General features: G+C 44.8%; 1 protein-coding gene and 1 long non-coding RNA gene across 2 annotated transcripts in view; one reads left to right on the forward strand and one right to left on the reverse strand.

The window, feature by feature from the left end:
• Positions 1-14,173: 14,173 nt before the first annotated feature.
• MAGEF1 (MAGE family member F1) lies at positions 14,174-15,941 on the reverse strand. Its single transcript, XM_516919.8, has one exon. It carries the CDS (start codon positions 15,638-15,640, stop codon positions 14,708-14,710), a length of 933 nt encoding a protein of 310 aa, XP_516919.2. The 5' UTR covers positions 15,641-15,941; the 3' UTR covers positions 14,174-14,707.
• A 223-nt stretch (positions 15,942-16,164) lies between these two features.
• Positions 16,165-24,213, forward strand: part of LOC134809626 (uncharacterized) — a 30,042-nt gene continuing 21,993 nt past the window's right edge. The window contains exons 1-2 of the long non-coding RNA XR_010155885.1: positions 16,165-16,238; positions 19,562-19,980. This is a non-coding gene — a long non-coding RNA (uncharacterized LOC134809626). The remainder of the gene's footprint in view (positions 16,239-19,561; positions 19,981-24,213) is intronic.

The raw sequence follows: 24,213 nt of genomic DNA on the forward strand, positions 1-24,213 counted from the left end.
TATCTTGGCACAGACTGCGGGAAAGGACATTGTATCCAGCATCTCTCCAGAACTCCACTGGCATTAGAGGAAGCGGCAGCCATGGATGCTGGGGACCCCTCAAGGCACACTCCCAGCAGAGGGTCCTTTCCTGGGACTCCATGAGCCCTAGTTATGACTGCAGTGGACACATGGGTTTGTGACATCATGTGAGACATCCACTAGAGCTCTCAGAAGTATTTGCGGAAAATATTGTACAAGGTGGGCTCAGTGTCGTTGTAACTCACTGTTAAAGTAGCGATAAGTCATTTATACCCTGGGCAAGTGAAAACAAGATTACTAGAGATAGAAAGCCATACTATACTGTTAACCATGGTTGCCTCTGGGTGCCAGTATTGTAGAGAATTCCTTTTCTTCTTTGTATTTTTGTGAAACCTTCCAATATTTCCACCATAAGTATTTGTAATTAGAAAAACAAAAGCTATGAATAAAGAAGATACTCTATCTTTCCTTCCCCTTCCCGCTGCCTGTGGCCATGCCGACAATACCTCCCAGGTGTGGGGCTTGACACTCAGTCCGGGCAGATGAGCATCTATTTCTTGTTGCAGGTAAATGCGCCAGCTCTGCCAGCTCTTTCACAATCAGGAATATCTCTCCTCTTCCGACCCCACCCCCCACTTACTCTGCTTGCTGGAGCTATTTCTCAGAACATGTCTGGCCTGCTCCCAGCCTGCGCCTTCTTACTTGCTGTTAACTCTGCCAGCTCCCCTCCCCCAAGTCCCCCCAGACAGCTTCTGGGCCCCTGCTTATGGCTTTCATCTGTGACTCCAACATCACTTCTCGGTGAGGCTTTCCCAAGCTGGAAGGGAAAGGACCCTTCTACTGGGTCCAAGCCATTTCAAACTGACCAAGCTATTTAAAACTGTACACCCTCCCAGCACTCTTTCCCCCTTGCCGGCTTCATTTCTCCCTAAGACACACGTCATCATCTATATCCTTAGGATGTAGGCTCTATGAGGGCAAGGGTTTTCGTCTATTTCGGGTTGTCTGCTGTAATCGCACTACCCATGTGCATGCCTGGCGTTTGGAAGATGCTCCATCAACATTTATAGTTACCACATTCCAGACCCTGTGGTAGGTGGTTAGTAACGCCCCCAGTCTTCAGTGTTTTGAGGAGTTGGCAGCATTATCTCCATTTTAAAGATGAGAAAAACCGAGCTCAGAAAGGTCAGATAACTCTGCTGACGCCGCACTGTTATCACACGGCAAGCGGGAATGGAGCGTCTGCTCTGGGAGCTTTCCATTTCAGGAGGCTTCCTTTTTTTTTTTTTTAATTTTTGAGACAGGGTTCCTGTTTCTGTTGCCTAGGCTGGAGTGCAGTGGTGCAATCATAGCTCACTGCAACCTCAAACTCCTGGGCTCAAGAGATCCTCCCGCCCAGGCCTCCAGAGTAGCTGGGAATACAGGTGCATGCTACCAACCCTAATTTTTAAATTCTGTGTAGAGACAGGGTCTCATTATGTTGCCCACACTGGCGTTGAACTCTGGGCCTCAAACAGTCCTGCCTCGGCCTCCCAAAAGTGCTGGGATGACAGGAGTGAGCCGCTGCCCCTGGCCCTCCTCTACCTTTGTGGCTTGGGTATGTGGCTGTCCGTCACCATGCTCGATACACAGCAGCCCTCCCGAGTCTTTCTTAGGCTAAGGTTGCTGTTTCCTCTGCACTGGTTGCCCCAGCGCATGGCCCACAGGGCTACTGCAGCAGGTCTGGGAGATGCCTCAGAGGCATCATCCCTTAAAAATGGGCTCCTCTCCCAAGTAAGATCCCTACAATCAGAGAAGCCAACTTGCCCCGCTCCCTCGTCGTTGCCTCCGCCCTCCGGTTTGGGTGCTCTAGACTGTGACACACATGAACACTGCCAGAGGTTTTCTTTCCTCCCTCCACAGCCCCGCTTCTGTAATGGGAGCTGGCTGCTCCCTAAGTACCCTCTGAGGGTGGAGTGCCAGCAATATCCCAGGTGATTTAGGTTGAAGTTCCGGATGTGCCACTCACTGGTTATGTCGTGAGCTTGTCCAAGTCATTTAACTTGTGCATTGAAAGAATGGAAGAAATTATTCCTTCCTCATGGTTTCCTTGGAGTATCTTAATGCTGGCAAATGTGGAACCTGCCTCATAGGGCTGTCATGCAGATGCATGAGATAATGGGCTAATCATACTTAGCACTATGCCTGGCATACAAAGCTTAATAAATGCTGGCTGCTACTGTTATTGGTCATGGCTGGCTTGGGAACTCGGCAGTCTGAAACCAGCTGGTAGGATGGTGTGTGGCATGTGGACGGCATCTGACCCCTACTCCAATAATCCACTAACCTCTTTCCTAGATCTTCAGTCCTTACACTGAATTTCCCTGATCAAGGTCACATAGTGGACTTTGAAAAGGCTTTGATTGGGACACTTTTCAGAATAGCTAACCTCCTTAGTCAGTACACTGTTTCTGCTGGGAGGTAGCTGTCCTCTCTGCTGGACTGCACAATTTGTGGAATAATTTGCACAAGTATCAATTGCCACCATGACCAAGGCATGAAGCATAATTACCTCAAGTGGAAACTGTGATTGAGGCTGTGAATTGAGGCCGGATTTGCAGGGACCACAAATGAGCTGCCACCTCTGGAGCACTATGTGCCTACTGGATATAGGTCTGTCATCAACCTGAGCCTGTTTCCAAACACTGGCTCTCTCGGTTCCAATGGGTCAAAAGTCCTGACTTTGGTGAGTGTCATGATCCCTGTAGAGTGTGTGGCTGAACCGAGAGAACGTCCCCTTGTCCAAGACATGATTCAGAGTTGTTTATTTATTTATTTATTGCAGGAGACTGGAGTTTTATTATTACTCAAATCAGTCTTCCCGAGCATTCAGGGAGCAGATTTTTTTATTTTTCTATTTTTTTATTTTTATTTTTTTGAGATGGAGTCTTGCTCTGTCGCCAGGCTGGAGTGCAGTGGCATGATCTCGGCTCACTGCAACCTCCGCCTCCCGGGTTCAAGCGATTCTCCTGCCTCAGCCTCCCGAGTAGCTGGGACTACAGACGCGCGCCACCACGCCCAGCTAATTATTGTGCTTTTAGTAGAGACAGGGTTTCACCGTGTTGGCCAGGATGGTCTCGATCTCTTGACCTCATGATCCACCCACCTTGGCCTCCCAAAGTGCTGGGATTACAGGCGTGAGCCACCACGTCTGGCCTGGGGAGCAGAGTTTTTAAGGACAACTTGGTAGGTGGGGGAAGCCAGTCAGCTGGGAGTGCTGATTCGTCAGAGATGAAATCACACGGAGTCAGAGCTGGTCACTGGGTCAGTTCCTGGGTGGGGGCCACAGGATCAGATGAGCCAGTTTATTGATCTAGGAGGTGCCAGCTGATCCGTCAAGTGCAGGGTCTGCAAAATATCTCAAGCACTGATCTTAGGAGCAGTTTAGGGAGGGTCAGCATCTTGTAACCTCCAGCTTCCTGACTCCTAAACCATAAATTCTAATGGTCAGAAATGGCTAATGGTTTCTAATGGCTAATGTTAGTCCTACAAAGGCAATCTAGTCCCCAGGCAAGAAGGAGGTCTGCTTTGGGAAAGCGCTGTTACCGTCTTTGTTTAAACTATAAACTAAATTTCTCCCAGAGTTAGTTCAGCCTACGCCCAGGAATGAACAAGGACAGCGTGGAGGTTAGAAGCAAGATGGAGTCAATTAAGTCAGATCTCTTCCACTGTCTCAGTCATAATTTTGCAAAGGCCGTTTCAGTCCTCCCTTTGGGTTTTATAACACCTTAATCTTAAGGTATAGGATGTGAAGATGGAAAAGGCCGTCGATTGCTCTGTCTTCTTCTTGCTAACAGGGGATGTAGTGGGAATGGGAGTGAACCCCAAGGTGAGAAGAGTGGAACCGCTTTGCAACTCTCTGAGTGACTCGTGCAGGCCTGGGTCAGCTTTCATGGCAAAAACATTAGCACTCTCATCTACAGTTTTACTACAGTGTTTAAGTGAAACAGCCTACTGTAAGGTAAATAACGAGTCCTAGGATGAGGAGTACAATTCCCAATTTTAAAAGCAAAGATTTGAAAGCATTAGTTTGGGGACTTCTAACCCACAAAGAATTAAGAATTTAGTCTAAACTGCAGAAAGAAAAGAACAGCTAACAACAGTGTACTACAGTTTTTCTTTTGAAGCATAATTTTTCTCTCTCCAGTCCCTATTTTTACTAAACACGAATCATTATAGAACTGATTTGTTTATAAAATAAACCTTAGTCTTACCGATTATTTGCATAATGTACAGCAAGAATAATTATTTTTCACTTAGGCTTTTTTAATTGGCTTATGACAGAACTCTGTTCCATGTAGACTCTCAAATAAGACTTTTTAGAAGCCGAGCCCAGCCATGGGTTTGTACCCTCAGATACCTATGTGGTGGGCAAATTCCTCTCCTCTTGAGGTCCCAAGATAACTTGCGGTTCCTGGGCCTGTTAGAAAGTGACATTCTTTACTTACCACAGGTCAGGAATTCTGTACAGGGACTCTGTGTGGACAAGGTATGAGACCAGAGGCCCCAACAGGCTTTAATTGGCTCTATAAGTCAACTTTGATTCTTTAAAGGAAGCATGCCATTCCAGTCAAAGCCTTGGTAAAATAACCAATTTCTCCAATTGTGTCCTGTTACAAAAGAAAACAGATTCTTTTTGCACTTATGCAATTAACCATACTGCCATAAATTGAGAATGTTCACAAATAGTTACCAAATTCTGGAGAAATTAGGTAGAGAAGAGCAAATATGCTCCAAATTTTGTTCACAGGAGTACATTTTACTCACTTGTTAAAAGTTGCAAATAGCTCTAAAGAAATAAGTTCTCTTGACTCTGAAAACAAAAAGTTTAGCAATGTTTAACACTTTAGCTCTCCATGAGAGTCCTGGAAGTTTGGTTTTTTCCTCTATTCCAATAGCACAATTTTTAAAGTCATCAAATTTATCTGAGACCTGCACTTAAGAGTCCTATATTTGATTAAAAACTTCCTTTTGAAAAGGACCAAAGCAAGACAAAATATCTGTGGATGACAAAAGTCTATAGCCACCATTAAAGCTACAATTGACTAAGAATTTTGATTATGGCATACATTTATTTTTTCTTTTTTTTTGAGACAAAGTCTCGCTCTTGTTGCCCAGGCTGGAGTGCAATGGTGCGATCCCGGCTCACCGCAACCTCCACCTCCTGGGTTCAAGTGATTCTTCTCCCTCAGCCTCCCAAGTAGTTGGGATTACAGGCACATGCCACCATGCCCATCTAATTTTGTATTGTTAGTAGAGACAGGGTTTCTCCATGTTGGTCAGGCTGGTCTCAAACTCCCAACCTCAAGTGATCCACCCACCTCAGCCTCACAAAGTGCTGGGATTACAAGCATGAGCCACTGTGCCTGGCCACTTGTGGCATACGATTTTACATAATAATTATAATTATTAATAATGTGTACTAAATTATATCAACATTATAGAAGTTTCCCATAATTTTGGAATACATACTAATAACATATTTATACAAATGCAGTCCAAAGTGAACCAAAGACCATTCACTCTTCTATTTGAAAGTTTTTCCTCTATTCTAATGTCACAATCTCCAGAGTTATTAATCAGAATCCTGAACTTAAGAGCACCTGTTAAATTTTATAGCTGATTGTAAAACCATCTTTTAAAGAAGACCAAAACAAGACAATTGTCTGTGAATGACAAAAACATTTGAGGGCAGCAACAGTTAAAGACATGATTGACAAGGAAATGTGTTACCTCTGTGGCATACAGCCTGTTAACATAATAATTATAATTATTACTGATAACATATACTAAGTCATATTAGAATTACAGGAATTTTACATAATTTCAGAACACATACCAATAACACATTAACACAAATATAGACCAAAGAAAGCCAAACACCATTTCATATTGGACAATGCTTCCTGTATGATTTTTGTAGCAAATAAGCCAAATGTCAATTCTGGACTTTAGAGGACTTAATATCTAAAATATTAGGTTAGAAAGAGATGTAATTTATGATCTGATTTTGGAAAGTTTGTCAAATTTCAAAGGTTTAAAACACCAGATAGTGTTTTAAAATAGAATCACAGGTCACCATAAAGTCATTCATTTGGCCAAATGATAATTCCAATAAAATTTTTTTAAAAGAAAAACCTTGGCCGGGCACAGTGGCTCAGCCTGTAATCCCAGCACTTTGGGAGGCCAAGGTGGGCGGATCACCAGGTCAGGAGATGGAGACCATCCTGGCTAACATGGTGAAACCCCGTCTCTACTGAAAATACAAAAAATTAGCCGGGCGTGGTGGCGGGCGCCTGTAGTCCCAGCTACTCGGGAGGCTGAGGCAGGAGAATGGCGTGAACCAGGGAGGCGGAGCTTGCAGTGAGCCGAAATCGCGCCACTGCACTCCAGCCTGGGAGACAGAGCGAGACTCCGTCTCAAAGAAAAAGAAAAAAGAAAAACCTTTACTTTGATAGAGGAGACTTAGCTTTCCAACAAGACCCAATGAAGATAGCAGGAGGCCAACTGAATCTTCTCTTCTCTCTCTCCTCTTTTTTTTCCCCTGCCGTTAACCCAAAGGAGAAAACAAAACCCTTTCATTATCTTTTAACATTACATAAAAATCATCTTCAAAAGAGAAAACCAAATTGCATGTTTGCATTAGTGCATCTTTAATGTTAAAGTTAGTTTTTAAAATGACATTTTATATCTCTATCCAGTTTTAATTAGTTTGACCATAAGGTAAGATTTTCCTCAACTTTTTAGAACCCTTTACAATTTTCCATCAAACAGCAGATCAATCTTCTAAGAAAACCCTGTTATTCTGACAAATGGGTCCGATTCTGGCCCCACATCAGTATGATTTTAATGTTTTAACCTACGGAAAAAAGCTAAACAGTTTATTTTAAATCTTAGCCAACTTGTTTATACCCACAGAATTTTTACAAGATCAACACTTTTCAAGCCCTTTTCACTTTGCTTAAACCTTCAGTTTTGTTCCGTTACTCTTTTAGGTTAAGACAATCTTTAAAACCCTCTGGGCTGGGCTCAGTGGCTCATGCCTGTAATCCTAGCAGTTTGGGAGGCCGAGGCGGGCGGATCATCTGAGGTTAGTAGTTCGAGACCAGCCTGACCAATATGGTGAAACCCCATCTCTACTAAAAATACAAAAACATTACCCAGGTATGGTGGCATGCGCCTGTAGTCCCAGATACTGGGGAGGCTGAGACAGGAGAATTGCTTGAACCTGGGAGGCAGAGGTTGCAGTGAGCCGAGATCGTGCCCAGCGTGGGCAACAACGAGACCCTGTCTCAAAAATAAATAAATAAATAAAATAAAACCCTCTGAACTAGACAAAATTATATTCCCTTTAACAGAAGCCATATTCCCATGCCTTCTTATAATCTCTTACCAAAAACACATTCCCTACCCACCTTGTGTGTAAAACTGTTTCTCTAGTGGTCTCAACTACATGTTACAATGTTAACTCTTAGTAACTTTAATTTTTACTGAAAAACCTGATAAGTAAGCAATTTTAATTATGTCCTAGGGGTGAAGCCTAGGACATCAGACAGAAATGAAGATAAGGTCTGAATCCTTGTAGCATAGTTAGTGGCCATGGCTCTCCAGATGTCCCCAGGCCTTATCTATAATCTAATGCTCCAAAGTAGGTAAATTGAATAATTTTCAAAAGTCAAAGAAGCAGTTTGACCTTAAAGTATCTAGCAAATCTGATATCTGACCTTAATTTAGATCAAATGTCTACATTTCTGAGACATTTTATTTTACCAATAATCTTTAAAAGTGTCTTTATTTCCCAAAGAGTACTAAAGTCACATGAACAAAAAGACATTAAAGTTTCTATTTTTCTGACAAAATATTTGATTTAAGCACTTATTTTTCTAAGCCAATTAATCAGAGCTGTTTTATATAGAAACATGTGACACATGTAAATACACAAACAGACAGAAGATTCAGCACTTGTAAGATTTTTCATTTGCCAGTTTCTTAATTGGATGACTGGCTTCAGGGTGGAGCCTGTGGAGGAACAGGGCCAGGAAAGCATGCGTTTCCAGGGCCAAATAAGCAGCTGAAGGCAAAGACAGATCCCCAAAATTAAGGGTACCATTTTATACTGGTTCCTGAATCCCCAAAAGGAGGGAAATACTATGGGAGAAGACAGTGCAGTGCTTCCACTCTGCATTTCATTTTGCAAGGCAGCCCAAAGCCAATCAGCCCATTTTGGAATCAGCCCATCCCTCATGGGAGTCTCATCTCCATTGTGGGGTGGGGATGTTCCCTCATCTTCCAGGTGTCCAACTTGAGCATGCTTCTCTGATCCAAGTGCGCCAAGAGTCAAGTATCCCTCCATAACTACTATTAGCCATCCCTTAAAGTATACTTCCTATCTAGTTATTACACACCAAAGCTCTCTCATGAGAAGTAATTTCTGATACCCCCAAAACTCAAAACCATCAGATATAACACAGTGCAAAACAGAACAGAGCCTTTGATTTTGAGAGGGATCTATCCGTTTTTAATTCCTGGCATTTCATGAGGAAAACAGAGGTTTTGTTTTTGCTTTTGTTTTCCCAAAACAGGGTGTGTGGTGCCTCCTCTGTTTTTCCCAAGGAGTCCCAGGCTACCAGGCTACCAGAAGTTATGTTAGGGCCTCTTGTGTGCATTAAGAGTGGCAAGACAAAAAAAATGAAGAAAAATTAGCCGACTGAGAAGAAAGAATTTTTCCAGAAAAACAAGTTCCAAGAAGAGAAACACATAAAGGTCTTTTAAATGCATCTACAGCTTGTTTATCCACTTTTAATGAAGCTGACTCTAAACCACAGTGCTCTTTAAAAAAGAAATCCTTTTAAAACTATTATTACCCAACTTTAGCATGCCAAGTGGCCAATATTTCTAGCTTCTGAACTTTACCAAAGGTAACCTCCTAGGTGCTTCGAAGACATGGTAAGCAGTTTTTGTTTGTTTGTTTGTTTGTTTTTTACACGATTTAGAATCTCCACAAGGTAGTTCAGAGAAAGGAAAATTCAAGAGAGGAAATCAGAAGCTATTTATAAGGGAAAAAAATCTCAATAAATGGCAAAGTTACACAAATAACAAACCAGAAAGGAATCATTCCAGAAGCCAATAATTGAACCCAGGCCACCACTGTCAAAAGATAAAGCCTTAGCTACTGAGTTATACAGCATGGAGCAGCTTCTATTGCTTTTCCCAGAAGGAGCCTAGAGAAGCCAATTTCAAGCTTGCAAGCCTTTTAACTGCTCAAGAAAAACGTTTAGGACTATGACATGAACCCCAAAATTCCTGTGCTCTGGATGGTGGAAACCAAAAGAAAGTACCCACACATGGTCACAAGGTTAAGCTCTTAAGGACACAAAACAAGACAGAGAAATTTCATACAGTATTGGTTTCAGGGACCCGTAGCAAAGTTTGTAACTGACCAGCCTGCCAAGCTGACTTGAAAAGGAGGCTTATAGGGGTCCTAAACCCACATTCTATCCTGTGATACCCCTGTCTCCATTACAGAACACAGAAAGACAAATTCTTTGCACAAAATACACCAGATGTGTTACAGCGTAAGACTAGTCTCACAAGTCCTTTTTTCTATTAATCAAATCCTTGCAGAGGAGACAAATAGTTTACTGTTTATCCAGACAAAGAGAGAGAGACCAGAAACTTGGTTGGTAAGAATTTCTTGCCCTTTTTTTTGGGATACCAGGTTTCTGCATTCCCTTTCTCTGGAGCTTCCAGAAGAATGAAGCAGCTTCTGATGAACCTGCTTGCTTGTGCTATAGCTGTGGGGTTCAAGCCACTTTACAAGAGAAAATCACCTTTTCCTGCTTTATGGAACCATAGACAAGATTCTCAAATTGCAAGATGCTGCCCAACGGGCTGCATGGGGAACTGAATTAACATTTTCCATCCCAGCAAAATACACATAACAAAACAGACATTAGTCACCTCATGCAGCACCCAATATCAGCCTGGCAAAGCTCAAAATTTTTCCATTGGTCCCTGTTGTCTTTGACCCACTCCAGGTGGGGATGGATGACCTCTGAACGCTAATTCACAATGGGAATGGGGTCTCTAGGCAAGGGGAAGAGCAGATAGTCACCCCGAGAGGCCTGCTGAACCTTCTTTAGAGCCCATTGAATGCGACCAGACAAATAAGGAGGGTTCCCTGATTTAGGCCTGCTGGACTTTCATCAGCAACCCCTCTGAGATGCCTGCTACATACACAAACACACACAAAGATGAGATAGACAGATGGCCTTCCAAATCAGATCCCTAACCAAGAACTCCAAGAGTATCCTTTCCAAACTACTCTCCTATTCTCCATCTGAGAAACCTCCTCGAAATCTTCCTGATTGAGGAGAAGTCTCCCAAACCGGGACTCTTCCTACTAGAAAGAAAGAGCCAACCAAGACCCCCACCCAGGAGCCAAACAGACACCCCACGGTGGGCCTACAGACACAGACACTCCATGCTGGAGCTACAGACACCCCGCAATGGGGCTACAGACACCCCACCATAGGGCTACAGAACCAGTCAGGAGAAGGAAGGAGGCATTGGCAGCGCCTAGGATACTCACCAATCAGATACCCCACAATGGGGCTACAGATAGACACCCTGTGATAGGCCTACAGTTAAGGGATGTCTCCCTGGAACTATTTCTCCATTGCAATTAAATCCATGCACATTGGGTTGGCAGTGCCCCGCCAGTACAGAGTACAGGAGTCAGCCCCAGTCCAAGAGAACTAGGTGGCTGCTTGGGCTGGCTTCTGGATCCATCACTGGAGGGGGGCTACCTGCCCGTGGTTCACTGGGCCCCCTCCAGTGATGAATCTCGGATAAGCCCCCAAATTTGTAACTGCCCAAGGGGTTCACATTGCCCGCTGCCTAGACAGTCAATTCATCAAGACAGGGGAATTGCAATAGAGAAAGAGTAATTCATGCAGAGCCGGCTGTGCGAGAGACCAGAGTTTTATTATTACTCAAATCAGTCTCTGATTCATAGTTTTCAAGGGAATTTCCTTCACTGACTTTGCTTTCTGGTTGTACTATAATAAATATGATTTGGAGTAATCCATCTGCCAACACTCCCTCAACTAAATCTTCCCTGCCCCAAACACACAGTGTTTCGCCCAGGAAGATCTAGTTCTGTTTGTGTCTGAAGGGGGCAGGATGGGGGATCTAGGCCATCCTTCTCCCTCATGTGAGTGGCCATAAGCAACAGAAGAATCTATGTCTTGCCCTTAACATGGCCAATGTCTGCTCCACATATGGGCCCAGAGGCCACACTCTTAGCACTTCTGGGAAGCTGATAACAACATCTGCAATGGAGGTCTTTCATCCTGAGGCAAGGGTACCAGTTCTGCCAGCCCTTTGTATTATTTGGAAACAGTGCTGGGAGTCATATTTGCAGATCCACAAATGCTATTTGATTATTCCATGGCATGAAAGATTAATTTGAGGTTTAGTGGAGAGGGCAGACTAAAGACTGAGGAAACACAGTTTGTAAGGGCAAAATATGCTAAGTTTGAGCAAAAATACATTCTACATGTAGCCAGCACTCTGAGAACACTGGGGAGAGTAGGTAGAGCTGGGATCAACATTAAAAGATAATGCCCCAACTGTATTTTAGCCTTATTTGTACCTGCTGGCCAGCATCTTATCATAATTACCTTGGCTATACAGCCCTTGTTGTATCTCCAAAGAGAAAGCAGTGTCTGAAGAAAGAAGATGGTTCAGAAGACAGATGACCCAAGTCTGGAAGGAGTCTCAAGAAGGAAATGTACAATAGTGAAAAGTGTGACCTCTTGACTCAGATTTCATCTCCAATCCTTGTTCTGTCATAGTCTATCTGTGAGAACTTTATAGCATCTGAGTCTGTTTGCTTCATGCAAAATGGAACAGATGATATCTTCTAAGACTGTTATAAAAATCATTAAAACATGTAAAGCATAAAAAGCCAGTTCATCTTAGGTATTAAATAATTGGCAAATTTACTAACATTAGTATCTGTAAAATAGAGATATTTGCAATGTGCTTGTGAAAAGGAGAAAAAGAATGCCTTTGGCCTGCAGTAGATATTTAGAAATGGTCCTGTCTTTGCCATGCACCACTACATGTTTGACCTTGAGCAAAGCCACCTCTGTCATTGGTAAGACGGGGAGTATTTCTACTCTATCTCACTCCCGTAACAACTGCAGTGGTGTCTGGAGGTAATTACACATGCCTCACTTGTTTCTTGGAGTTGTGATGACTAAAATTGAAGGCTAAGAATGGGGAACAATGCACTAGAATGAAACACACTGGATTTCGGGGCAACAGACTTGGGTTCTAGTCTTGGTACTGAATTTTACCAACCAAAAGGCCTTAGGCAAATCACCGAGTAATCTGACTTCTCATCACTGTGAGAAAATACAAATGTGAGAAATTATCGTTATTGCTCCTTGAAGGCAAAGCCAGTCTTTTTTTTTTTTTTTTTTTTTTTGAGATGGAGTCTTGCTCTGTCGCCCAGGCTGGAGTGCAGTGGCACGATCTCGGCTCACTGCAACCTCCACCTCCTGGGTTCAAGCGATTCTCCTGCCTCAGCCTCCTGAGTAGCTGGGATTACAAGCGTGCGCCACCATGCCCAGCTAATTTTTGTATTTTTAATAGAGACAGGGTTTCACTATGCTGGCCAGGCTGGTCTCGAACTCCTGACCTTGTGATCTGTGCACCTCAGCCTTCCAAAGTGCTGGGATTACAGGTGTGAGCCACCGCGCCCAGCCAAGTCTTCTCATTTTAATAGTTCTGGTACCCATCAAAGTTGTTAGCACAGAGTGGACACTCAATATTTATGTTTAATGAACCATAAACTACCCAGAAGTTGTATTTTTAACCATTAGCAACTTTTTTGCCCCTAAGCTGGTAGCTTTTGTCCCAATCTGATTTGTTGGATCCCTATGTCCCAAAGTAGTTTGTATTCCATGCCAACCTTAACATCCTCAGAGATGTTACTTGGACACAACTGGAAGAAAAAATTGGTAAGAGAAAAGAAAGCAGCTCTTCTGTTTATGGCAGTTGCAGGGGAACAGTTTCACCATCCGCCCACCCTGCCCCCGACCCTTGCCCACTCTCTGGTTTGGGAATCACTTCTCTAAATTCCCTATTATTCTAAGTACCCTTTCTACAGGATTTACCCTCATGCAGAAGGTGGTGGGCATTGAAGAAGCCAGAGCTCCTTACAGATGACTCTCCACGGATAACATGAAGGGGAGGGATACCTCACAAGTCTCCTCTAAATGGGAGGTGGCAGGTGGAAAGCAGCAGGCAGAAACATGGAAGGGGGAACTGGGCTTCCTGGTGACAGAGGAGAAATCTTGAAGTGGAACTTCTTGGTAGTAGTAGATTTAGGTACCCTTCATCCACACTACATAATATTCCAGAGGTGTTACATTATTTGATCTCTGAGGGCTTTGGTAGAGGAGGGAACCCTGTAGAGGTTGAAAAGGAGACAGAAAGGGCCAAAAAGTTGACAGTCAACATCTTTGTGCACTGTTAACAATCTGGTCTGGAAAGACAGCACTGGCAAAGGTAGAGTATTTCCCAGATCTGCCATGTATCAAGTCTGCTCACATTACTGAGGAGTAGCTGTGATCTGAAATCATTATTTTTATTTCTTATTTTTTTCTGAGACGGGGTCTTGCTCTGTCTCCCAAGCTGGAGTGCAGTGGTATGATCTCGGCTCACTGCAACCTCCACCTCCTAGATTCAAGAGATTCTTGTGCCTTGGCCTCCCAAGTAGCTGGGATTACAGGCGTGTGCCACCACGCCTGGTTAATTTTTGTAATTTTAGTAGAAACAGGGTTTCACCATGTTGGCCAGGCTGGTCTTGAACTCCTGACTCCGGTGATCAGTCCGCCTCGGCCTCCCAAAGTGCTGGGATTACAGCAAACCTCACTCAATCATCCCAGCTGGGTTAAGTATCCCTTTGTAGACTTCAACTCATTGCACTGCTAATTTCTTGTTTATTTACTTACTCTTCAATTCTGAAAAAAAGTAGGACCTTTATCTTGTTTAGTATTCTATCCCCAAGTGCCCACACAGTGCATCACAGAAAACAAGATGCTCCACAAATGTTTAATTTATTAAGTGTGCCAGGGTATGCTGCTAACTCATTGCATTTTAATTTTTCTCTAGATACTCAAATAGCTAAGCAAATGGAGGTACATGCCAGTCTTTCTTCTTTTATACACAACAGACAAAAGTGTTGCGGGGCTAGACACCAACCAGCTGTTTTTTTCCCCTGGAACGAGATCATCATACTGCTGAGTTCCTTCAACCCATCAAAGTACAGCCTTCCTTCCAATGTTGCATAATCTGTTCAAAATCACAGTATAAATACAAAGTTCTTCAATCCATTTTACAAAACCAGCAAAACTCTACAATAAAATCCTACAGGAAAAAGTAGACCAATCTCATTTACAAACAGCATTTTAACAGTAATTATTAAATGTTACAAAACATAAGATACAAAATCTAAATCCTTAAAGTCACACGATTTCTACAGAAATAAGACCCTCGCCCCACCCATATTACTTATGACTCAGGACAGTAGCTCGTCCTCACGGGGACCCACTGGCCAACTTTTCACCAACCCTCACCAGAGGTGGATGCCGGCCCTAGCACTGGCCCTGGCCCTCATACTGGCTTCAGCTCTGGCCTTGGCTCTGGCCCTGTCGGCCTCGTCTGCTAGGGCCTCACGGTACTGCACTGGCCAGTGCTGCGGTTCCTTCTTATGCAGTTTGGCCACGAACCCCAGGACTTTCATCTTGCTGATTTCCAGGTGGCTTCGGGGACCCCAAGAGAATTCATATTCCGGTGGATTGGTGTGAGGCACCCGCCTGTAACTGAGATATCGCTGCTGCACAAAATCTTCCATAATAAGCCTCTTCGGATACCCAAAGAGGAAATGATACTTTGAGGGTTGCACCCCCAACCGACGCAGCATCTCCCAGACCTGGGCCTCCCTGGCGCTATTACCTCTCATATAGATAAGGCCCAGGATCATCATTAACAGACCCAATCTGGGGCCATCTCCTCCCAGATCCTCCTCCTCCTCCTCCTCCTCCTCCTCCAGAGGTTTTAGTTTGTTGATCAGGATGTAAGTGTGGTGCTTGCGGTCAAACTGTTTCAGCTCAAAACCAAAGACATACCGCAGATGCTCTGCGGCCCTTGCGATGATGTCCGGGAACAGAATCTTCAAGTCTCCAATAACGTATTTCACCATCTCCGAGCGTGTGATGGGACTCTTCTTCTTGTCTTTCACCAGGAGGAACTGCACCAACTCCGCCACCGTCCGATTCAGACGGCGGTAGGCCCTGCGCCTTGCCAAGGCTTTGGCCGCCAAGGCCCTCGCGCCTTTCCGGGTGAGGGCGGGCTCCGCAGCCCCCTCCTCCCTCCCGGCGCCAAGCTCCTCCTTGGGGCGCTCCTGCGAGGCGGTCGGGGCCCGGGTCTCACCATCATGGCCGCCATCCTTCTCCCCCTCGGCCTGCGGGACCGGGAGCCCCCCGCTCTCTGGTGTCTGCAACATGTTTTCGGGCAGGCAGGTGCAGAGCGCGTACACGGGCCGAGGGGTGTGGGAGCCGCCGCGCAAGCCCCGGGGGAGGGGTTGGACAGCGGCAGTGGCGGCGGGAGTACAAGGAGCAATGGCAGCGGGAGCTTTGTGGCTGCTGGGCGGCACCGCACGGGAGTCAAACCTGCGGCCGCAACGCCGCCAGCAGCCGGAACCTGCGGCGCGCAGCCTCAGTCCGCGCCCGCGCGAGGGGCCATTTCCGGCCACCTCAGCCAGGATGGCGACCCTAGTGCCGGGCGCAGCCCCTCCTTTTCCGGTCCCTTCTGGGTTGGGGGTGTGCCCGGGCTGCTATAAGTGGAAATGCCCCGGAGGGTGGGGACGGGGGGTGCGCCCTGTGCCGGATTTTAGGCTTGAAAAGTCGGGGGCGGGGGAATGTAACCAGGACTCTCCCATCCAAAGCATGCAGACTGGGGAATGTTTCAGTGTACAAGGGATGAAATAGGGATGGAGTGCCACCCACGTTCTTTCTGCAAGTGCCTATTTGTAAGTGTGTGTATCTGGGATTTTCAGTGCTTTACCGGGGCTCTTGTGCAGAGTGCACGGTGAAGGCTGCGAGGTAAGACTGTGCGAGCCAATTAGTAAAGGATGCTAGGGAGATTGAAATTTATTCTGGACATAAAGAGAAAATACTGCAGCGGGATTTAAGCAAGTGAGTGTCCAGACCAGATCTGTGTCTTCGGTTCTGGCGGTATTGTGGAAGATAGATTGGAGTTCGGCCGGCTAAAAGCTAGAATCCAGTTTGGAGGATTATTATAGTGCAAACTAGGAACTGGGACCTGGCCTATTTACTGGGTTGTATCCTCGGTGCCTAGAGCAGTGCCTGACACAGAGAGGAACTCAATAACTATTCAATGGATCATTATGATGAGGGAGTAAGGACAGCAGATTCCATGGGGATAAGAGGAAAATACTGAGAAGTACAGCAGGAATAGGGACTGGTTGAAAGAAAGGGGAAGTTTGTTCTTTTTTTTTTTTTTTTTGCACAAGTCAAATTTGACTACTCCCATGTATTTCTTTTCTTTTTCTCTTTTTACACACTCTGAGCTTTCTTCTGCTTCTTGCTCCTTCCTTCCTTCTTTCCTTCCCTCCTTCCTTCCTTCCTCCCTCCCTTCCCTCCTTCCCTTCCTGCCTCCCTTCCTTCCTTCTTTCCTTCCTTCCTTCCTTTTTTCCTTCCTTCCTTCCTTCCTTCTTCCCTCCCTCCCTCCCTTCCTTCCCTGTCAGAAATGCCCTATCACCTCCATTTCTCCAAATCCTGTCCACTATTCAGGGCCCAGTTTAAACATCACCTTCCCAAGCCTTCCTTAGTCACCACGCATAGAAGTTATTTACTGTCATCTCTGAATCACCTTAGCAATTGTTAACATCCACATATATAGGCTTTATTGGGTGCCAGGCTCCGTTCTAATCACTTTTCAAATATTAATTCATCGGATTCTCACGAATGTAGGTACTAATACCATCATCTCCATTTTATAGATGATTGTATCTTTTCTGTGACACAGTTTGCTACTTACTAGCTATGTAATCTTGGGCAAGTTACCTAAACTTCTGCCCTTTTGTTACCTTATCAGTAAAATGAGTATAATAGTAGTAACAGCATTGTGGAGATTATGTGAAGTAATGCACATAAGCATTTAACACAGTGCTTGGCACATATTGATATTCAATAAATGTTAGCTGTTAATTAATGCATATTTTTATATGCAATATACAATATTAGAATTGCAAGATGAACTGTCCTGGAATGCCTAGCACTCTGTGGAGATGCGGAGGAGGCGTCCTGGGACACAGCACTGAACCGGGTCAGTACTCACCCATTCTGTGACCTTGTACAGGATGCTCAAACACCCTGGGCCACTTTTTTCTGATACTGTAGCCCTGCTAGGTAAGTGGTATTAGCCCCATTTTCCAGGTGAGGTTACACACAAGGAGGTTAAGTAACTTGCCCAACATCACACAGCTGGGATGTGAACCCATATAGTATGACTCCAGAGACTGTGCTCTTAACCACTACATTCATAGATGTTAATTATTATTATTATCATTTACTATATTTTGTATTATAATTTGTTGTGCTTATCTTATTACCCTCCCCAAACCAAACATCCTAAAAGCTAGGGCTATGTTTTTAACTCTTTTGAAGAGCTTCTCTTAGTCAATACTCGATATATAATTGCCAATGAATAAATGACAGAAGGCTTTACTTTTTTCCCTAGGAAATAACAGTTACTTATTTTAAGTAAATATCTGATAGACTTTTCTAAATCTAAATATGAAATCTTCCTTTTAAAAACTTTTGAAAATTTATACCCACTTGTATCATATGACTTACAAACCTGGAAGTATGTGAATGAAGCAGGAGAGGATGTTTATTATAGCCTAGCTTGAGGCTATTATTAGTTTTCATTGTGCCAAACATTCTATGTACAATATAATTTTGTCCTCACAAATCCCTATTAAGAAGGTATTATTATCCACATTTACAAATGGGAAAACAGTCACAGAGAGGTTAAATCACCTGCCCCGAACCACCCATCTGTTAAGTGCTAGACAAGAAATGAAAACCCAGATCTGTAAACTCTGAAGCAAGACTGCCTGGTTATCTGTTTTTCCTGAAGGTAGAGAGAGCCACCCATACCTAAAAGGACAGTGCTAGAGATAAAATAGTCCACTTACATATTTTCCTCACTACAAGGATTGCCAGGGAGATATGCAGGAGATATATGCACGGAAAGGAGCATGCAGAAGATATATTAAATGAAAAGAATTTTGAGGGACAAATCTGTGGTAATAGGGCTGGATTTTAAGAACTGAATAAATGATGATACTACTCATAAGAAGGAACAAACTACTGACACAATGCGAATGAGTCTGGCAGATATGTTGAGTGACAGATGAAAGATACAAAAGATTATACGTATAATATGATTCCGTTTATCTGATGTTCGAGGCAGGATAAGCTAATCTACGGTGATAGAAATTAGGACAGTGGAGGCCTGGGGTGATGTTGACTGGAAAGGGGTATCCAGGAACTTTCAGTGGTGATGGCAACGTTCTGTGTCTTGATTTGGATGTAGGTATACATTTGTCAAAACTTGTCAAACTGTACACTTAATAGCTATGCATTTCTTTTCTTTTCTTTTCTTTTTTTGAGACAGGGTCTCACTCTGTTACCCAGGCTGGAGTGGTGCAATGGCACAATCTCAGTTCACTGCAACCCCTGCCACTGCAACCCTTGCCTCCAGGTTCAAGTACTTCTCTTGCCTCAGCCTTCCAAGTAGCTGGGATTACAGGCACCTGCCACCATACCTGGCTGATTTTTGTATTTTTAACAGAGACAGGGTTTCACCATGTTGGCCAAGCTGGTCTCAAACTCCTGACCTCAAGTGATCCGCCTGCCTCAGCCTCCCAAAATGCTGGGATTACAGGCGTAAGCCACCATGCCCAGCCAGGTATGCATTTCATAGTGTATGAATCATACCTCAAAATTTATAAAAATAAAAAAGGATTTTAAAAAATGAACAGCCCTTTAGGTATGGGAGGAGGCGAGGAGTAAGAAAGGTGAATGGACTCTGCATTACCACTTGCCGATCGCTAGATGTTACCATGTTACAGTGGAAGGAATGCAAACAATAATTTTTCCCATTTTTTTTTTGTTATGTCCACCATGTAACTGGACACACAGAATTTTTTTTTTTTTTTTTTTTTTTGAGACGAAGTCTCACTCTGTCGCCCAGGCTGGAGTGCAGTGGCGCATCTCGGCTCACTGCAAGCTCCGTCTCCCACGTTCACGCCATTCTCCTGCCTCAGCCTCCCGAGTAGCTGGGACTACAGGCGCCCGCCACCATGCAGCTAATTTTTTGTATTTTTTTTTTTTAGTAGAGATGGGGTTTCACCGTGTTAGCCAGGATGGTCACGATCTCCTGACCTCGTGATCCGCCTGCCTCGGCCTCCCAAAGTGCTGGGATTACCAGCGTGAGCCACCGTTTCCGGCAACAGGCAGACTTTTAACACATTCCTTACCTAAACTTTTAAAAGGGACGAAAGATATATGTCTTTGGTTTGGGAGATGACGAAACATATGCTTTAATGACTATTGGGTTGGAATCTTCTTGAGAGAGGATCCTTCTTAGCCTAGACTAGAGTCTTCAAAAGCCCACAGTGCTTCGTAAAGTTTCATACGTGGAAGAGAGAAGGATGTTCCACTGGAAAAGCAGAATTGCAGCTGAGCTGTCCTGAAATGCCCAGCACTCTGTGGAGACGCCGAGGAGGTTTCCTGGGACAAAGTGCTGAACCAGGTCAGTACTCGCCCATTCTGTGACCTTGCACCGGGTGCTGAACCTCTCTGAGCCACCTTTTCCTCATCTTTAGGCCCCAACAACCCTTGCTTTGCCCATCCTTACAGAGTTATTTTGAAGTTCAATCAAGATTATACATGTAAATATGCGTTTAAAGTGCTCCACCATTAAGAAATAAATATAAAATGTTACAGACCCTTTTCTAAAAGAGACATGGTGGAAAAATCCCAGTAATGAGGGTGACTGGCCTCTTAGACAGACATTTCGGAATAGCTTACACATTCCTCATTGAAAAAACTGTCTGGCCAAAAAAGATTAAATAAAGAAATGTCAAGTACTGACACTCCATTTGAGGCCAGTGAATACTTTGGTGCAGAGCCAGGGTTATCTTGTTGGATTCCTTCTAAACTTGGCAATAGAGTCCTCCAAACTCTTGAATGCCTTCTTCACACAGGTGCTCAGTAACATGTCACCCCAGATCTGATGGTCTCCAGGCTGCATGGGTGCTTGTGTCTTCCCTATTTCTCCTGACAGTCTTGACAGCCGTACAGCTGATCTGGCTGCAAACAGGGATCAGAGGAAGAGCTCTGTCCCTATGCCTAGGCCGGGACAAATTGAAGCTGGTTTTGTCAGAGCAGAATGGGCAGAGTGTGAGGCTTTGGGTCCCATCTATGGGGCTGGGATTGAGGCAGGATGGCCAGGCGAATGATTCGATCTGACTTGGGTAATGAAAATTGTTTGTTACTGTTTGAAGAGTAATTGTGTAAGCAACAGTACTTCTGTGTTTGGCTGCCAGTGACTCACCAGTGTCTGTAATATAACACCAAACCCAGAGGAGGAGCAGACCCTGGCCAGCGGGGGAGGGGGAACGGCAGGGGGCAGAGGGCCCCCTACTCATTCATCCCCTTCTCCCTCTTCCACTGTCCCACCCCCTCTCTAAACCTCGAAGGAGAGTTGGCGAGAAGGCATTTGCCACCTGGACACAATGAGGCCCAGTGCAAGGGGCGGGCGAGAGCCTGGCCAGGAGCCAGGGCCCTGGTCTGAATGGCTGTTGCCAAGGGGCTGCCAACAGCCCATCTCAATCCCCAAGAGGCTGGGCAAGGGCGGGGGGCCCAACCCCCACCTCCGAGGCCCACCTCACGCCATTCGCAGGCCGTGATCAGAATGTGCAGGACGCGGGGGCTTTGAGCGGCTGAACAGAGCCGTTTCCCCTCTGCTGGCCGCCAGTTTGCTTGGATTACAGCGGCCTCTCTGGAGCCCCTTTGTGGGCTGCTTGTTATTCCGCACGCACAGAGCACTGTGCATTCATCTTTATTAGTTCTAATTGCTTCCCCATTCTAATGGGATCTTGATATTCCCATACAATTGAAAGGAAATGTATTCATTAAAATAATTCTTCTCCTAACTGCCGCTTCAAGCTGCTCCTCTAAGTGACGTTGTCTCTCTAACCACAGCCTGCTGAGGCCTCTTATTAAGACTCTAGTCAAAAGCCAACTTTGGGCAGCAAACTTTCCTTGCAGGAGTTTCCAGACACTGAAGAGAGGGTGCTTTTTAATCGGCTCACACACAGAAGTTGGAGGCCAGCTGGTGTAATTGGGGGTGCTGCTCCGGGTGGATGGAGGGAGAAGGGCTCGCCTCCAGCTCTGCCTCCTTTAACAATGACCCCTTTCTGCACACCAACCAGCTCATTTGGAGAGGGCTTCTCCCCGTCATGTGTGTGAAACTTCTTGTTTATGCCACAAGCAGTTACTAGGTGTGTTTTAAGCACAAGGCGCTGAGTAAGGTGCTATGGGAAGTGTGGAGACTGGGCTGCAGATTCAAGGCGTTTATGGTCTTGGTGGGTGGCTCCCAACTCCAAGTCCCTAGAGTTAGGTATGAGAGGAAAGGCTGGCAGCGCTCTCAATGTTCAGAAAGCTTACTAGGATCAAGAACTGAGAAAAGCAGGCTATTATTTCATAAATGTGTTTGATTTAATAACCAAAATCTTTCAAGCTGTGGGACCATGGGGGTAATACAAGAAGCTTTTTGGGACATTGGGAACCACTGATCTAGTTAGGGGAAATAAGCTGTTGTAAAAAGAACGACTACGTAAATGTCTGCTCTTGACATCAGTGGTATCAATAAAGTGTTGTGGGAATTTGGAGGGGTGGAAGGGAGTATACGCTGGGCACTGCGCAATTGCTTGAACCTTATTTAATCCCTAGAACAGCCCTTTGAGGGAAGCATAATTATTCCCCATTTTACAAATGAAATCTAAGAGAAGTTAGGTAATGTTTCCACTGTCAATAGTTGGAGACAGGATGAACACCAGCCTTCTGATTCCAAAACACAGGCTATTTTCACGGCACCTCTCACATCGTATCTGTCTTGGGCGATCAGAGGTTTCCTGTGAGAGGTGGTGTTTGATCCCCCTTGAGGCCTTTAGGAATAGTGGGTTGTCAACAGGCAGGGAGTGTGGTCCCAAAGGAAGCAAAAACACACACAGGGACTGGGAAGAAGCTGGCATATCAGGAAATCACAAGAGTCCAGGTGGCCCAGACACTGGAGTGTGTGCGGAGGTGGAGGAGGAGAAAAGCAGAAAGGTTTGTGAAGGCCAAATTTTAAAGAGCCTTGCTTGTCAGGAGTTTGGATTTTATCCTGTAGATAATTCTCCAAGGAGGATACTTGAAGCCTCCAGATAAACACAGTATTTCTTTCAGGAACATCAGTTTTCCTTGAGGTGAATAATTTTAAACATCTTCATATTAAAAGAAATTCAGATATATCATGGAGTAGAATGCAAAATTCTCATGAATTTTTAAGAGAAAACAGGAGACTTCAAAGAGAGTTTGGGTGTGCTGGCAGGAGCTTCAGGCTCTGCAGCACCCTGGGGGAACATAAGGCATTTCTTTTGTCTACTGTTGGTGCGCTTCAGTGGTAAAGATTGAGAAGCGCTGATTTTACACAAACTGTTTTGATCCCAGGAATAAAATCGATAGCTGTATTTCAAGATGGGAGGCAGGGGCCTGGAAGATAGTTTGGGCAGGGCGGGGATTGAGGGCAAGAGGCCAGTTAGGAGGCTGTTGCAATAAACTCTCCAGAGACATAAAGGGCCTGGGGGCTGCCTGGGTCTCAGAGCTCACCTCTTTGCCCTGGCACTTTTGGAGGGGGCTGCCTGAGAGACACCCACCTTGTAGCTGCTCCTTTATTTTATTTTATTTTATTTTATTATTTTATTTTATGTTTGGAGATGGAGTTTCACTCTTGTCGCCCAGACTGGAGTGCAATGGCACCATCTCAGCTCACTGCAACCTCCACCTCCTGGGTTCAAGTGATTCTCCTGCCTCAGCCTCCCAAGTAGCTGGGACTACAGGCGTGTGCCACCATGCCCAACTAATTTTTGTATTTTTAGTAGAGACGAGGTTTCGCCATATTGGTCAGGCTGGTCTTAAACTCGTGACCTCAGGTGATCTGCCTATCTCCGCCTCCCAAAGTGCTGGGATTAGAGGCATGAGCCACCAAGCCCGGCAGCTCCTTTCTTTTAACAAACTCGGCAATAACACTAAGATGGCCAAGGAGGTTGTAGCAGAAGCAGTGAAAGGAGGTTCTGGGCCAGGAACAAGTTTTGCAGATAACCTTCGTGCCCTGGCCTCTTCATCAACGATGCTGCCCTCCAACCACCTTCTGGCCCAACAGGTCTGTTAACTTACCTGCTGGAAGGTGAGTGGCTGGACCAGTGATTCTTGGGGACCACTGCCTTGTTGCCTCATCCAGCCTTCACACACTGGTGGGCAGTTTTGTTTTACCTATTGTGGTGGCCAACACCTTATGGTCAAGAGAGACTCAAGGGAAGGAGGAAGGGGGGGATAAGCATCCCAGCTGAGGACCAAGGTCGTGCTTGACTTCTGCTTGTCATCAGTAGATGGAGATAGCCCACCTCAATTAGTCAAAATCCCTAACTCATGGGTCTTTCTGGAGGAGCCAATTCTTATGTAGTTCGTAATTTGTTTCTTGAATCATCTTTGCTTTTAAAGCATTACAAAATAACTTAGTGCTTTTTTCCCCTAATTTTTAGAAGAATTCTTTTTATTGTAGAAAATTGAGAAAATCTTGACCATCAAAAAGAAAAAAACAAAAACAGAAAAACACCTATAATTCCACCACGCAGGGGTAACTACAGTAAACAAATACATTGGTGGGTGTCCTCCTCCAATTTTTCTAAGCACATACAATTTTATTTTCTAATGGAGTCAT

The sequence above is a fragment of the Pan troglodytes genome, chromosome 2, assembly GCF_028858775.2.
Source record: "Pan troglodytes isolate AG18354 chromosome 2, NHGRI_mPanTro3-v2.0_pri, whole genome shotgun sequence".
NCBI lineage: Eukaryota > Metazoa > Chordata > Mammalia > Primates > Hominidae > Pan > Pan troglodytes.